Source organism: Coregonus lavaretus (assembly GCF_964263955.1).
Source record: "Coregonus lavaretus genome assembly, contig: HAP1_SCAFFOLD_431, whole genome shotgun sequence".
Taxonomy (NCBI): Eukaryota; Metazoa; Chordata; class Actinopteri; order Salmoniformes; family Salmonidae; genus Coregonus; species Coregonus lavaretus.
The window spans coordinates 218199-234304 of record NW_028161378.1 but is presented as its reverse complement, the minus strand read 5'-3'; the positions used below and the strand labels follow the sequence as shown (position 1 = coordinate 234304).

General features: G+C 45.1%; 1 protein-coding gene across 1 annotated transcript; it reads right to left on the bottom strand.

The window, feature by feature from the left end:
* Positions 1-680: 680 nt before the first annotated feature.
* LOC311120755 (DEP domain-containing protein 7-like) lies at positions 681-12799 on the bottom strand. The gene is made up of 9 exons (XM_084195329.1): positions 12696-12799; positions 7616-8075; positions 6159-6289; positions 5838-6030; positions 3385-3605; positions 2884-3026; positions 2647-2772; positions 1779-1857; positions 681-1608 (listed from the first exon to the last, which is right to left on the bottom strand). Exons 1-9 carry the CDS (start codon positions 12712-12714, stop codon positions 1394-1396), a joined length of 1587 nt encoding a protein of 528 aa, XP_084051455.1. The 5' UTR covers positions 12715-12799; the 3' UTR covers positions 681-1393.
* Positions 12800-16106: the final 3307 nt, after the last annotated feature.

Here is a 16106-nt window from a genome sequence, read left to right as displayed (position 1 = left end):
CTTGTCAGATTCCTAATTTCACTAAGAATACTGATGACACAGACATTTTGAAGTTTTCCTAGAACTCTGGGTAATGTCCAGTTCAGCAAGTAATATGTCTACATGTGTAAATATAGTTATTGGTAGCCTAAATGAACTTAGTGAGATGCAGTTAGGGACCCTGAAAACTGTGACAAGCACATTCCTGATCTAGTAGGCTAAACTAAGACATCAAGTCACATCAGTATCAGAGAACCTGTTAAACCAATTAGGCATAACTATACTGGTTGACAATCTTTCTCCTGAAGCCAAGTTGTTTTTGCCTTGACAAACAAGATATTGACGTAGCGTTGTGGAATGCAGGCTAAGAAGTCTGTCTTCATTGGGACGATATGCGATATGGAAACCCAGAGAATGAATGAATCTAGGTATGTAACTGTCAGCTGTTGAGTAACAATAGTCTCTCTATTACGGTAGGAGCTACTCTCTTGGTTGGCTACAGACACCAGAAAGACCCCGAGGGATGGTCCATATGAATTTCAATGACTGTTTACAACAGTGGGAAAATAAATAAGACTCAAACTTGGGGATTTCAAATTTCCTCCTGCCTGATCTCAATCTCCAGACATTGTTATACTTTAAATGATATTGTGTGAGCGAACCACATGACAGGGAGTGGACTAGACTGGACGGCCTCACGTCAGCCTATTCTGAAATCCTTCATCTTTATTACCCACACCATCTCCCTATTGCGTAACCACAGAGAAAGAATACATTCATTGAAACAGGATACGCAGAACTTCTTCTGACCTTCTCCCAAAGTGGCAGCAGACCCAGGGTTTTGTTGAGGAATATAACACTAGAAGCCATGTGCATCTGTCACACAATTAGAGTTCTCAATTACACTTTTTGTTCAGCCTGTTGCCATAGGAACCATAGAAATGTAAAATAATATGTATTATATTTTGACAGACACTTGTAGTCTCTAAATTGTGTATTTAAATGATATTTCTGGGAAGTTGTCTGGGACTGTAATTTTCTGAACTTATTTCTAAAAAAATTGTTGAATGTCCCAACTGCATTCGAAGAAAGGGCAAATGGGTTCATTTCCTTCTGAGACAATCTTTACTTCATAAGGCTGACATCCTTAGATTTTGAGCATGAAATTATATTATCAAAATGTCATCAGAGATGAATGGCCCTGTAACAGCCAAATGAAAGAGAATTCCACGTGAAATTATAAAACAATTCTCAAATTGTATTCAAGCTTTCACATTCATCTCTTCACATGAGCGAAGTAAATTAAATATATTTGTACACTGCATTTTTACAACATTTACACCACCTTTGTCTGTCTGTCTTTTCTTTTTACAAATAATACATTAGTTATTCACTTAAATATCACCTTAGTTAGCTATATATCATCACTTGACAATCTGCTTCCAAAGTACTGGACAAAGATCTCAGGATGCCCCTTGTAGAACTGTCCTAGCAAGCGTCTCTTCTCTTTGTTTGACAGTTTGGGGTTCTCGTGGATTGTCTTCAGTAGAGCCCATAATTCCTCTTTGGTAGTCTTCTGCTTGCTCTCCATGTACGCTTTTCCATTGACTCGCCTGCAATATGTAGAACCTGAGTGAAGAGAAAGATAGAGAGGAAGAGGGAGAGGGCATTACGTCTTCATTCACCACAACAAACACACAGAAGGTAGGTGACGCTTTGTCAGATAATAGTATAGACAGACAGACAGACAGACAGACAGACAGACAGACAAACCAAACAGCTTCCAGAAGCTCACATACCTGTTAAGACTTGTGGGTCTTTCCCCTTCACAATGTTGGTCAGTCTATCGCTCACAAGCTTGTGCAACGACACTGGAATCTGAAAGGAGAGGATCAAATAAGTTAAACCATGTGATCAGGGCTGCTTTCATCTGTTTAATCTCACACACAGAACTCTGTGTTTACAAACTGTAGTCACTGTTTGAGCTCGACTCCAATATTAAAGCTATCAGAGATATGGCAGCTTGGCTAGGCTCTAGTGTTGCAATTCTCTATCGCGTCCTCTCTACCCTCATGCTGCTGAGATGTAGGCATTACACACTGAAAAAAAGGGTTCCAAAAGGGTTCTTCGGCTGTCCCCATAGAACCCTTTTTGGTTCCAGGTAGAACCCTTTATGGTTCCAGGTAGAACCATTTTTGGTTCCAGGTAGAACCCTTTCGGGTTCCATGTAGAACCCTCTGTGGAAAGGGTTCTACATTGAACCCAAAAGGGTTCTACCTGGAACCAAGAAGGGTTCTTCAAAGGGTTCTCCTATGGGGACATCCGAAGAACCCTTTTAGGTTCTAGATAGCACCTTTTTTTCTAAGAGTGTTAAGATCAGTGTCTTTCATGAAGTCCCATTCAAACTCCATCCCACTGTTTGAGTAGTAAACAGTCTATTAACAGATGGTGTCAAGAGCCTCAGTGCACTGACCCAGTGGTCTTTAGTCTATATAGTTTAGACACACGTGCAAAACATCATATTAATCACCCACCTACCCACACACATGCACGTACATGCACACACACACACATACACGTACATGCACACACACACACGGACACTCACGCCTACCCGTTCACCTATTCACACACACAGCGTCTGATAAAAGATTAGTGCACACACACCTTGAAGACGTCACAGTGGTTTTCCACCATAAACAGCACCAGTAGGTCAACCTTCCCCTTGGCCAGTCTCATGCTGTAGACGATGGCACTAGAGAAAGATCTCTTCACCGCCATCCGGTTCTCTATCTGGAAAACAACACAACGTTCACATCTACCTACATATATAGAGAGTGGCTGCTAGTAGATATGACCTCAGAGTAGTTTGGCACACTACTCTCACACACACACACCACTCACCTCTTTGTGCAGTTTGACCTCCTGTGGTTTGGCAGCGACGGCCATGAATCGCAGCAGTCTGCGTAGCTCCTCTTTACTGCGAGAGTCCTGTAGCTTCAGACACAGCTGTAGGGCCTCCAGAACCTGCTCCCTCTTCCCATTCACTATCGACACACAGAGAGGACAGGATAGGTGTTAGCGCCCCTGGCAGGCTGGGAGGAATCACAGCTGTGTGAATTCATGAGAGAGATAGCTAGAGAGGATCTTAGCAAAACTAGTTGATAAACCCAGGTGTGGCTTCAGTTTACTAGATAATACTGGAAGAAGAGGCGTCCTCGCTGAGAGTCAGTAGAGGAATCTGAACCCCCCCTTTCTGTCCCCAGTCATGACGTTTGGGCTTTCACGTACTGGTTTAATCAGCTCAATGAACCCCTTACATAATACTTATTATGTAAAAGTCTAAACCCATTTATACACAGGAAATGCCCTAGAGCACATAGACATTGTATATGGCTGTCTTACCCAGTAGTTCAGAGATGCTGGAGTGGATGTCGAAGACGTGGTTGCTGAGTAGTGGAGGGTGCTGTGTCTCTCCATAGTGCTGGGCCAGGATCCCGTACACCAGTCTCTTACACTTGCCCTGGTCCTCACCACAGCGGGGCAGACCCCTGCTCACCTCAACCACCAAGTCATCTGGCAGGAACTCCAGACAGTCCACCGCTGCTGACAACCACTCATCAGCCCTGAGAGAGGCGGGGGGGGGGGGGGGAGATTATAAGTGATGATGTAAATGAAGCCAATCTAAAGAGGAGAGAGAGAGATAGCGAAGAAGAGAGAGAGAGAAGAGTGAAATAGAGAGAGAAAGAGAGCGAGAGAGAGGAGAGGAGAGAGAAAGATCAGAGAGAGAGAGCGAGAGAGAGAGAGAGAGAGAGAGAGAGAGGAGAGGAGAGAGAAAGATCAGAGAGAGAGCGCAAGAGAGAGGAGAGGAGAGAGAAAGATCAGAGAGAGACAGATATGTTCAATCAAGCTGCCCTTGACTTTCAGACAAGCACAGCCCAGAGACTGCAGTCAGTTAGCCATTTGTCCCTGAGTGCCAGAGAGCCCTGGGGGCAGCATCAATACAGAGAGAGGCCCTCACTGACACGCACACACACACACACACACCAGCCAGCTCCATTACATAACACTGTCCTGCTGTGACAGAGGCTACGCTAGGCGTCTGGCTGCAACATGTTGAAAGGCTGGACGTACAGTACACACGCCAACCAAAGCTTAACAAGACTACCGGCCATACATTTCTGCCCAGTCAGATAAATATATAGACTATGATTCACAGGGAGTGAGAGATAATGGAGATCAAAATCGGCTGCTTTATGTATGACGAGAGAGTTATTGAATGTGCTCAGCAAGCTTTAACTGTAGCTAGTCAGTCAATCAGCCTCATGCCTGGGAATTTTTTGGGTTGTTGTAGCTAAAGAAGGTGTCCTTTCACTGTCCTTACCTATGCCTGGAACAAACTATTAAATGGAAGAGGGTAGGGGGATAAGGAGGGAAAGAGAGACGGAGAAGGAGATAAGTAGTAGAAATAGGACTAGTAGTAGAGGTAGTAGGATTAGTAGGATTAGTAGTAGGACTAATAGTAGTAGTAGTAGAGGTAGGACTAGTATTAGTAGTAGTAGTAGTAGTCTTAGTAGTAGTAGAGGTAGAACTAGTATTATAAGTAGTAGTAGTAGTAGTAGAACTATTAGTAGTAGTAGTAGTAATAGTAGTAGTAGTAGTACTAATAGTAGTAGTAGTAGTAGTAGTAGTAGTAGTAGTAGTAGTACTATTAGTAGTAGAAGAAGTAGCAGTAGGACTAGTGGTAGTAGTAGTAGGACTGGTAGTAGTAGGACTAGTAGTAGTAGTAGGAATAGTAGTAGTAGTAGTAGTAGTAGGAATAGTAGGACTGGTAGTAGTAGGACTAGTAGTAGTAGTAGTAGTAGGACTATTAGTAGTAGCAGTAGAAGTAGGACTAGTTGTAGTAGTAGTAGTAGGACTAGTAGTAGTAGCAGTAGTAGGACTACTAGTAGTAGTAGGACTAGTAGTAGAAGTAGGACTAGTAGTAGTAGTAGTAGTAGTAGTAGTAGTAGTAGTCGTAGTAGTAGTAGGACTAGTAGTAGTAGTAGTAGTAGTAGGACTAGTAGTAGAAGTAGGACTAGTAGTAGTAGTAGTAGTAGTAGTAGGACTAGTAGTAGTAGTAGTAGTAGTAGTAGTAGTAGTAGTAGTAGGACTAGTAGTAGTAGCAGTAGTAGTAGTAGGACTACTAGTAGTAGTAGTAGTAGTAGTAGTAGTAGAAGTAGGACTAGTAGTAGTAGTAGGACTAGTAGTAGTAGTATTAGTAGTAGGACTAGTAGTAGTAGTAGGACTAGTAGTAGTAGCAGTAGTAGAAGTAGTAGTAGTAGTAGTAGGACTAGTAGTAGTAGTAGCAGTAGTAGAAGTAGGACTAGTAGTAGTAGTAGTAGGACTAGTAGTAGTAGAAGTAGGACTAGTAGTAGTAGTAGGACTAGTAGTAGTAGTAGTAGTAGTAGTAGTAGTAGTAGTAGTAGGACTAGTAGTAGTAGTAGTAGAAGTAGGACTAGTAGGAGTAGTAGTAGTAGTAGTAGGACTAGTAGTAGTAGTAGTAGAAGTAGGACTAGTAGTAGTAGGACTAGTAGTAGTAGTAGTAGTAGTAGTAGTAGTAGTAGTAGTAGTAGTAGTAGTAATAGTAGTAGTAGTAGTAGTATGACTAGTTTTAGTATTAGTATTAGTAGGACTAGTAGTAGTAGTAGTAGTAGTTTTAGTAGTAGTAGTAGTATAACTAGTAGTAGTAATAGTAGTAGTAGCAGTAGTAGTAGTAGTAGGACTAGTAGTAGTAGTAGTAGTAGTAGTAGTAGTTTTAGTAGTAGTAGTGGTAGTAGGACTACTAGTAGTAGTAGGACTAGTAGTAGGAGACGTACTGTGCTTCGCTGAAGGCCTTCAGGACCTCTCTGTCCAGGTAGCTGGATGTGTAGAGCAGGTCTGGGTCACTGTCCATGCTGTGCAGCGGAGGCCTGGGCCGCTCCTCGCCCTCCAACAGACTCTCCAGCAGGGGGAGCTCTATCAGCTGTAGCAGCCTGAACACCGTCTGCTGGCGCCACACCTCATCCACCACTGAGGAAGACAGGAAGAGAAGTCACTATAGGGACTTTACCACAGATACACACACATCCAAAGTAACAAACACACACTGATAATCATGCAGGGACACATGCCAACATATATTTTCTATGGACACTTACACTCCTGTGAGAGGCCGAGGTTGATCATCTGTGGGGTGATGGTTGAGGTGACGTTGAGGTTCCCCAACACGTCCTCTAGTGATTTGTCTGTTTTGACCAGAGAGTGGTTGTTGGAGTACTGATCCTCTTTACTGAGGATGAACATAATGAGAGAAATCAGTGGACATGATTGGAGCAATCACAGACCTGTTATTACCGGAACCCAAAGTAGCATTTAGAAAATTTTATTTTTCAATCACAGGTGACCAGAATATGTCTACTTGGTGAAATTGGTGTTAAACACATTTAGCAAAACAAAAACTATCTTCCAATTTACCTCCACACTCCTCTTTGGATTTTGATAGAATCATTACATTTTACGTTTTAAACGCTGTCCTTGGTGCAATCATACTTTGCCTCAAGAGTGTGCTTGGTGTGTTTTTATATAAAACTCCTTGGGAGCACAGTTCACCTAAAGTATGGCTTTACAATAACACTCTCTTTCTCTCTCTCGCTCTCTCTTTTTCGCTCTACCTACTCTCTCTCTTCCTCTCTCTCGCTCGCTCTCCTCTCTCTCTTTCTCTCTCTCTACCCTCTCTCTCTCACTCTCTCGCTACTCTCTCTCTCCTCTCTTTCTCACTCTCTCTCCATTTTCTCTCTACTCTCGCTCTCTCCATCTCTCTCCACTCTTTCATCTCAGTGAGACAGATTGGAGGCAGCAGGTTTTCATGGGTACAGTCCTGAGCTGTCACTTAGGACCACTTTACATGGTTCGGGGGAGACCAGAGAGCCACCATGGCCAACGGCCATATGATATTATCCTCACACCACTTCAGTTCTCCTGTTGATCTCAGTGCAGATCTCAGTCCTCTACACTCTAGTGTCCTTAAGGAATTCTTCAGAAAAAAATAAAAGTTTCATGGAGAATAGCTACTTACTGTTCTACACTCTTAAAGACAGAAGAGAGACACATAGCATCCACAACACATACTGAAAACATTGACATCACCTCTTTATCTCTGGACTTCCCAGAATAATGACCAACGGCGCCAAATCTGCAGGCTCTGTGACAAACTCTCTAAACCCATAACCACTTATAGAGCTCTGAGTCAAAACCTACAGTCCCTGTCTCACTGCCTAAAAAGGAGCTCTCTAACCGAGTGTCTAACTGCATGTTTGGGTAGAAAGAAAAAATCATAGGAATTATGCTGCAAGAATCAAGAGTTTGAGCCATGCAAATTAGGTTTACGGGAACATTATCACAATCATCAGCAAGGAGAGCCTTGATTGGACAACTGAGAAGCACCAATCAGTGAGAGTAACAACAAGGTCACAGTGGTTGATACTCATTGGCGATACATGAGTTGAGTTTTGGGATGAAAGCCCTCATAAAATTAATTCATTGTTAATCCGCTATTTGGGAATGATTACGAAACATATCAACTCATGAACATAGCTTTAAACTCAGCCTACCGTACCGTTTGAGAGGTGGGCTATAGCTGTTCCGGTGTTTGCTCGGCGAGTCGTATTCACTCTCGATGGTGATGGTGCTCGTCGAGTGCGAGCTGGTCATGGTAGTGGGACTAGACGGAAGCGGAAGAAACCGGTACAGACTACAGCTACTGTCCTCGAAGGTGGCACGCCACTTTTCCTTATTCCCAAAGACTTTGGTGCCCACCGCCTCGAACACCCGCGAGTCCATCAGGGCCTGGCAGAGGCGTACGGCCTTGGAGCGAGGCACCTCGGCATCGCCGCAGAAACGTGACTGGATGACATGGGCCAGCACCACGTCCACAGCCTCTGACCCCAGGAAACAGTCATAGTAGGTCTTGAGGTTGTGGCGGTGGCGCTTGACCTCGACGCGCTGCTGGAGGTTGGCGATGATGCTGCTCCAGATTAAGGTGGCCCGGAACGGCTTACCGGCCATGCCCTGCTCTCCTGGGGGAGGGAATAGGAGAGGGGGGTTTAGAGACAATGGAACGTTAGGCCAGTTTGGACACTTAGTACATTCAGCACAGATCTGTGTTCTAAAGTCCACACTTTATATCTGAGTAGTAGAATTTACAGAGCTCTTCCAACAGTTCAACATCTCCAAAGTAAAGAACGTTGCAGGCCAAGAACAATAGCACACTCACCAGCCATGACATTACACTGTTATTTATGAGCCCCCCTCTCCCCTCTTCATCTCAACAAGGACTGCAACATGTGGAATATGTACACACGTACACACACACACACACACACACTGTGTAATGCTCTAACAAGCCTTGTAATGGCACCATTGGGACTAATGTCCCACCCCAACCGATCCCCTATAACATGCACAGACACTCTTCTAACAGATAAACACACACACAAACCAGATGTACACACCATGCCGCCCCCATCCCTCTTCATCCAACTCTGATACAATGATCAGATTGTCAGCCTCGTCTCCAGGGCTGTCTCAGCATGCTCTTTCCTATCCAGCCCCACATCAACAGGGTGGGCCGTATCCCACATCACACATCATACACACACAGAATGAACATCATAAGATCGCACCAGTGAGGATAATCATTTCAAACTCATCAAAAACCTTCTGTAATCTTCACATGCAGATATAATTACAGGCAGACACTCACAGTAACCCACACGTATACCTCAATACGCTGTGCATCAATGCATGGCTCTACTTCAACTGCTGCACTGACAATACTGCACCATAAACAGCTTGTTTTTCTGATGTCACCAACCACAGGGACCAAGAGAAGAGAGGAGTGGGGGAGAGGGGAACAGAAGGGAGAGAGAGAAAGGGAGAGGGGGGAGGGGCTGGTGAAGTCCTCGTTGAGATGAAGAGGGGAGAGGGGGGAGGGGCTGGTGAAGTCCTTGTTGAGATGAGGGGAGAGGGGCTAGTGAAGTCCTCAATGAGATGAGGGGGTAGAGGGGGGAGGGGCTGGTGAAGTCCTTGTTGAGATGAAGAGGGGAGAGGGGCTGGTGAAGTCCTCGTTGAGATGAAGAGGGGAGAGGGGGGAGAGCTGGTGAAGTCCTCGTTGAGATGAAGAGGGGAGAGGGGGGAGGGGCTGGTGAAGTCCTTGTTGAGATGAGGGGAGAGGGGCTGGTGAAGTCCTCATTGAGATGAAGAGGGGAGAGGGGGGAGGGGCTGGTGAAGTCCTTGTTGAGATGAAGAGGGGAGAGGGGGAGGGGCTGGTGAAGTCCTTGTTGAGATGAAGAGGGGAGAGGGGGGAGGGGCTGGTGAAGTCCTTGTTGAGATGAAGAGGGGATAGGGGGGAGGGGCTGGTGAAGTCCTCGTTGAGATGAAGGGGGGAGGGGCTGGTGAAGTCCTTGTTGAGATGGAGAGGGGGGAGGGGCTGGTGAAGTCCTCGTTGAGATGAAGGGGGGAGGGGCTGGTGAAGTCCTTGTTGAGATGAAGAGGGGAGAGAGGGGAGGGGCTGGTGAAGTCCTCGTTGAGATGAAGAGGGGAGAGGGGCTGGTGAAGTCCTCGTTGAGATGAAGAGGGGAGAGGGGCTGGTGAAGTCCTCGTTGAGATGAAGGGGGGAGGGGCTGGTGAAGTCCTCGTTGAGATGAAGGGGGGAGGGGCTGGTGAAGTCCTTGTTGAGATGAAGAGGGGAGAGAGGGGAGGGGCTGGTGAAGTCCTCGTTGAGATGAAGAGGGGAGAGGGGCTGGTGAAGTCCTCGTTGAGATGAAGAGGGGAGAGGGGCTGGTGAAGTCCTCGTTGAGATGAAGGGGGGAGGGGCTGGTGAAGTCCTCGTTGAGATGAAGGGGGGAGGGGCTGGTGAAGTCCTCGTTGAGATGAAGGGGGGCCACAGCTTGCCTACTCCGCTGCTGTCATTGACACTGGTTTTGCTGGTGGTTGTGGAAGGAAAAGGGTGTGTGTGTGTGTTTGTGTTTGTGTGTGGTAGGTCTGTGAGAGGCTTTCATGCCTCCCCCAGCGGGAACCATTTCAAGTCTGGTAAGCAAATGTTAGCGTAGTCTTCAGGAAGGAGCTGAGAATAGAACACTGGGGACTGAAGCTCAACAAATAACTTCCTCACAGCACCACTACAGGCTCATATGACATCACGACCTGATAAAGACCATTATGACCCCAAAACACACTACTAGCTCAATGAAGACCATGCTTGACAGCACCAGACGGAGTAGGATAAAGTTGCTCCTAAGTTGATCTAACATCATCTAATAACATTTTCACCCTTAATGGTTAAGGTTATGATTTGAGGATGGTAATCTGATTCTAGATCTGTGTCAAAGGGCACCTTCCACCTGGAGCGTAGGTAGCAGGCAGTGAGCAGACATTCACTTTCTTCTCATTCACATAACAAAACAGGTCCATAAGGAAGAAGGCGTGTGCTGGATGAATCATATCTCGATGAACCATAGGTTGATGTGTCCCATTGATATTGATGTCAAACACAGTTTCCCTCTTCGGACGGCACTCAGCCAAGAAAATATCCTGTACCGCTTGGAAGGTTTTGCATATAACGGATGTAACCAATGACCTATGGTGTAACAGACACTGTCCAGTCACTACAGCTGTTTGACAGACAGTTGATAGCCAGAATAATATCACAACTCTGGATAAAATAACAAGAAAAATATATTAGCCTGACATGACCATCACAGCACGGTTGATAGCCTGACATGACCATCACAGCACGGTTGATAGCCTGACATGACCATCACAGCACGGTTGATAGCCTGACATGACCATCACAGCACGGTTGATAGCCTGACATGACCATCACAGCACGGTTGATAGCCTGACATGACCATCACAGCACGGTTGATAGCCTGACATGGCCATCACAGCACGGTTGATAGCCTGACATGACCATCACAGCATGGTTGATAGCCTGACATGACCATCACAGCATGGTTGATCCATAAACTATGGACCAAAATCATAGGACACTATGCATGAGAGATATCAACTGAATAGATGTCAAACAGAGGGAGATGAAGCTCAGTTGGTAAAGCATGGCACCTGCAACGTCAGGGTTGTGGGTTCGATTCCCACAGGGGACCAGTATGAAAAAGTACAAAAATGTATGCACTCACTACTGTAAGTTGCTCTGGATAAGAATGTCTGCAAAATGACTAAAATGTAGAATGATGAAGTGAAAAACAAAGAACCTACAGGCTAATGTTTATGACCATGTAATATTAGCCTAATGCAGGCCTTAAAAAAGACATGAGGCTGAAATACAATTACACACGATTACAAGACATTAATTGGTTTAACACCCAGAAAACCCCATTACTGGATAAATGACTAAACTGCATTAGGATGGAATCCTTTATTTGGGAGTTAAGAAAGGGGTATTAGAGTGCGACCATCTGGAAAAACCTTCTGGGGGTCCTGGTACAGTAATCCGGATCTGCTCAATGTCAGCATCACTCAGGTTTAGGAGGTCATAGACTTATATCACAGAGGTCACAGGGTCGATGTGCGGATGAAAACAATCCTGGGAATCGGAATGGTATGTCACCTCGGTTTGCCCGCCCCGACTGAGATTGGAGCCAGTTTGCATAGCTGTCGCCAAACATCCCACCTCCCCTCCCTCCCTCAGTCCCCAGCTCTGCTTCTCTCCTCCCGCGGGCGCGTTGCATCAGGTGGGAATTCGCTCAAGGGCGACAAAGAGCGGTGTGTTTGCACACCATGCAGGTAAATAATCGCAATGGGAACAGTATCACCGCATACTTACTCACAAATGGAACGTGTTGACTTGTGGACTGATAGGGGAGACTATTTGCTGTAGCCGTAAGTGCACCTATTGGAAAGAATTAGGCTCAGGTAGAAGACCTTGGAGTTTTACATGATTCTTTCATGATTTTACATAGCTTATTTTTTATAGCCTACCAACAAGGAGATTTCGAAGAATGCCAAAAAGCAACAGGCATCAGACAGAAAGTAGGCTTGGATTGGTTCTGTGACGTTCATTCCTTTACGCGCTCAGACTAGTCACAATTGATAGAGCCTGAAGGAAAACACTAATGTAAATCTAAAACCCATGCAGTTTGAATTTGAATCTAAATACATCTCACGGCAGGATATGCCTTAGCCTACAAGAGCTGAAAAGCTACATTGCCATACGTCCTTGGGAATCAGAAATACTGTAGTTCCTCCGAATAAAAAAATACCCTCACAGTAGTCTAATAATTAATAGAGCTATGGTAATGAATTAATTATTTGAACATATGAACTGTTAACTGTTACATTAGGAAACAATATATACAATGTTTAGCAATTACAGGCTATATAGCCTAGTTGACTGGGATGTGATCAATCTAGGTTACAACTAAAAACGGAGCCATAGGCTTAGGATACATTTAAATTATAAATCATTTGTATCTATTCAGCTCCATAGCCTAAACAGTGATGCATTAACACATTCATTGAACACATTCATTGAAACTGTAGCAAAAGCAAATCACTTTCTCTAACATTTTCTGATAGGCTTATTGGAAAACGAAACAAAAGCTGTGGCATGATTTCGTAACAACAACATAAAACATTTCAAAGTTATCATAAAGGAGGAAATATATTATTATGCCTACCTCGTTGTTTGTGCAGCATGAAAAAGTTCCCGGAGCGCTAAACAGCTAACTCTCTTTTCCTCCGTATCATTTGGCTCATACTACTAACGTCTATCCTCTTGCTATCTCCGAAGTCCCTTTTCGCACCACAGTGACGCAACTGCAGGGTCAACCCCGAAACCGCCTCCCTCTCTCAATGTTATTTAGGACACACATTTACAACGTTAAATAACGCCTCCACCTCCAACCTCATTTACATGATAAGTATTTTGGCTTTTTAGACATTTAGCCTATGAAAAGACCGAGAATATGTTTTAAAAGTGTTACATCTCTCTGTCTCCCTCTCTCTCGCTCACACACAGACACGCGCGCGCGCGCGCACACACACACATTAATTGTATAGGTTTCAAATTCTTTAACAGAGACCAAAGGTTTATACACTTTAGCTGTTTACATGTTCTGAATTGACATCTTACCTTTAGCCTGTCACCTGTAAATTACAGAGACATGTTTGGTCAGCAGTTAACCAGGCAATAAACTATTGTTAGGCTACCTCCTAAAGAATTCCCATCAGCAAACTTTCTAAAGGTATTTCCTAGAACAGAGTTCATTTCCTGAAAGCATTAGTCATTATACAATGCATCTGAGATGAACACCGTGGTTCTATTACATTATAGTGGAGAAATCACAGCTATAGCTACAATCAGTCACATTCAACCACTGAACCACATTCACTCCTCCTAGACACCATAAAGGCAAACCATTCAAATGGCAAAAGACTGAGGCAAAATCTGTGCAGAGGTTGGCTACAGTCTCCAGGCTCTGTGGTGCTCCCTCTCCCTCTCATAGCCTCACCTTGTTAAACATACAGTATAAAAACGCTGATAGCAGAACAGCTGATAGCAACCACTATTTTTATTTGACAGAGCGTAGGGAGGGGAGCAGGAGCATGCAAAACACTTGGATGCCACCCCGCTCTGTGTGTTTTTACAAGACCATTTAATTCTACTGAGTGGAAAGAGAGAGAGAGCGAGAGAGAGAGAGAGAGAGAGAGAGAGAGAGAGAGAGAGAGAGAGAGAGAGAGAGAGAGAGAGAAAGAGAGAGAGAGAGAGAGAGAGTAGAGAGAGAGAGAGAGAGAGAAAGAGAGAGAGAGAGAGAGAGAGAGAGAGAGAGAGAGAGAGAGAGAGAGAGAGAGAGAAAGAGAGAGAGAGAGAGAGAGAGAGAGAGAGAGAGAGAGAGAGAGAGAGCAGGAGGGTGACAGAGGAGGATAGTTACTGAGGAGGAGAGACAGCTAGAGAAAGAGGTTGAAGAAAAGGAACAAAGGAGAAAGGAAGTCCTAAAGTCTTGGGTTGGAGTCCTAAAGTCTTGGATTGGAGTCCTAAAGTCTTGGGTTGGAGTCCTAAAGTCTTGGATTGGAGTCCTAAAGTCTTGGGTTGGAGTCCTAAAGTCTTGGGTTGGAGTCCTAAAGTCTTGGGTTGGAGTCCTAAAGTCTTGGGTTGGAGTCCTAAAGTCTTGGGTTGGAGTCCTAAAGTCTTGGGTTGGAGTTCTAAAGTCTTGGGTTGGAGTCCTAAAGTCTTGGGTTGGAGTCCTAAAGTCTTGGATTGGAGTCCTAAAGTCTTGGGTTGGAGTCCTAAAGTCTTGGATTGGAGTTCTAAAGTCTTGGGTTGCTGACTGAGTGAGAATGAGCCTTGATTCAGACCCTCCAAATCTAAATACTGTGGTAGATGGACTTATGACTACCACAGTCATGATATTGTAGCAAATTTGGGGGGTAGCCCCGACCGGGAATCAAACCCCGGTCCAGCGACTGTCAACCCAACACCTTAGCCAACAGATCTGAACCTCCCGACAAGGTCACCAGGGGTTGGGTTAAGGTCGCTACCTTAAAACCCCTTCCGTCGGAAGAGTGTGTCCCCACGCTTCTCTATACCAAGTCCCTCACATGCACGCATCGCTAGGTGTTGGGTTAAGGTTGCTACAATATTATATCCAGGCTCTGTCGTAGCCGGCCGTGACCGGGAGACCCATAGGGCGGTGCACAATTGGCCCAGCGTCGTCCAGGGTAGGGGAGGGAATGGCCGGCAGGGATGTAGCTCAGTTGGTAGAGCATGGCGTTTGCAACGCCAGGGTTGTGGGTTCGATTCCCACGGGGGGCCAGTATGCAAAATAAAAAATAATAATGTATGCACTCACTAACTGTAAGTCGCTCTGGATAAGAGCGTCTGCTAAATGACTAAAATGTAAATGTAAAAATATTATATAGTCCTATAGGTGAGGTTTGAGGTCAGAGTGTTTTAAGGAGGCATCGTAAACAAGCTGGTTACATTGGAATAGCCTCAGCTTTGTGTAATTATGAGGTCAATGACAGATGACTGTATCTATACCCCACTTCATGTCTGCTTTCTCTCATGTCAATCCTTCTCCCTAGATCCCTTCTATAAACTACTGCAACCATGTCATGTAAACCTTTATGCTGTTGACAGCAACAGTTTCTAACGTGTGGGGTAGGTGCCAGGGCTGAGGTGAGTGGTCACCCAAAGTAACTGAAACAGAAGCAGCAGTCTCATGCATAAAACAGCACGTACACAGAGAGAGAGAGAGAGAAAGAGAGAGAGAGAGAGAGAGAGAGAGAGAGAGAGAGAGAGAGAGAGAGAGAGAGAGAGAGAGATAGAGAGAACGGGTAGAGAGAGAGAGAGAGAGAGAGAGACACAGATCTGAAACTTAACACCTGTGCACAGACACCCTCAGGTGACAAAGCAGCCATAATGATGTGACTGAAAACAGCCCACATGTTTTCTACAGTTTAGTAAACATCCATTGTGGTCGGAATCTCAGGATTGTTTGGCAGCTTGTGAGAGGCCACACACACTCACTCACGCTCATGCAGGAAGGCAGGCACTCACCCACCCATGCAGAAACACACACACAAAAACAACCACACACACTTCATCCAGTCTGAAAGGGATAGATCCAGTCTGGAGGGGATAGATCCTGTCTGAAGAGGATAGATCCAGTCTGGAGGATCCAGTCTGAAGGGGATAGATCCAGTCTGGAGGATCCAGTCTGAAGAGAATAGATCCAGTCTGAAGGGGATAGATCCAGTCTGAAGGGGATAGATCCAGTCTGAAGTGGATAGATCCAGTCTGAAGGGGATAGATCCAGTCTGAAGGGGATAGATCCTGTCTGAAGGGGATAGATCCACAAACTGAGATCCTCACTGGAGAAGCACCCATTTCTATAGAAACATAATCCACTGACATGGAAATCCATAAAGGTGATACAGTGAACTCAAGGCGTACAGTGCGTCATGAGTACTGAAAGGAAGACTGAATATTACAGATTATCTCTCAAAGACACAATACTGGAGAAGAGCAAAGAAGGCAACTGTGCCGGCGGGAAACCGGTTTGACAGAGGATGGTTACATTCTCCAA

What these genes read in the sequence shown, in the direction of transcription:
- LOC311120755 (XM_084195329.1), bottom strand. An exon ending in CAGCATCTCTGAACTACTGG is followed by an intron (nt 3,027 to 3,384) that starts GTAAGACAGCCA and finishes GTGTGTCGATAG; the next exon opens with TGAATGGGAAGAGGGAGCAG. An exon ending in AGACCCACAAGTCTTAACAG is followed by an intron (nt 1,609 to 1,778) that starts GTATGTGAGCTT and finishes CTCTTCACTCAG; the next exon opens with GTTCTACATATTGCAGGCGA.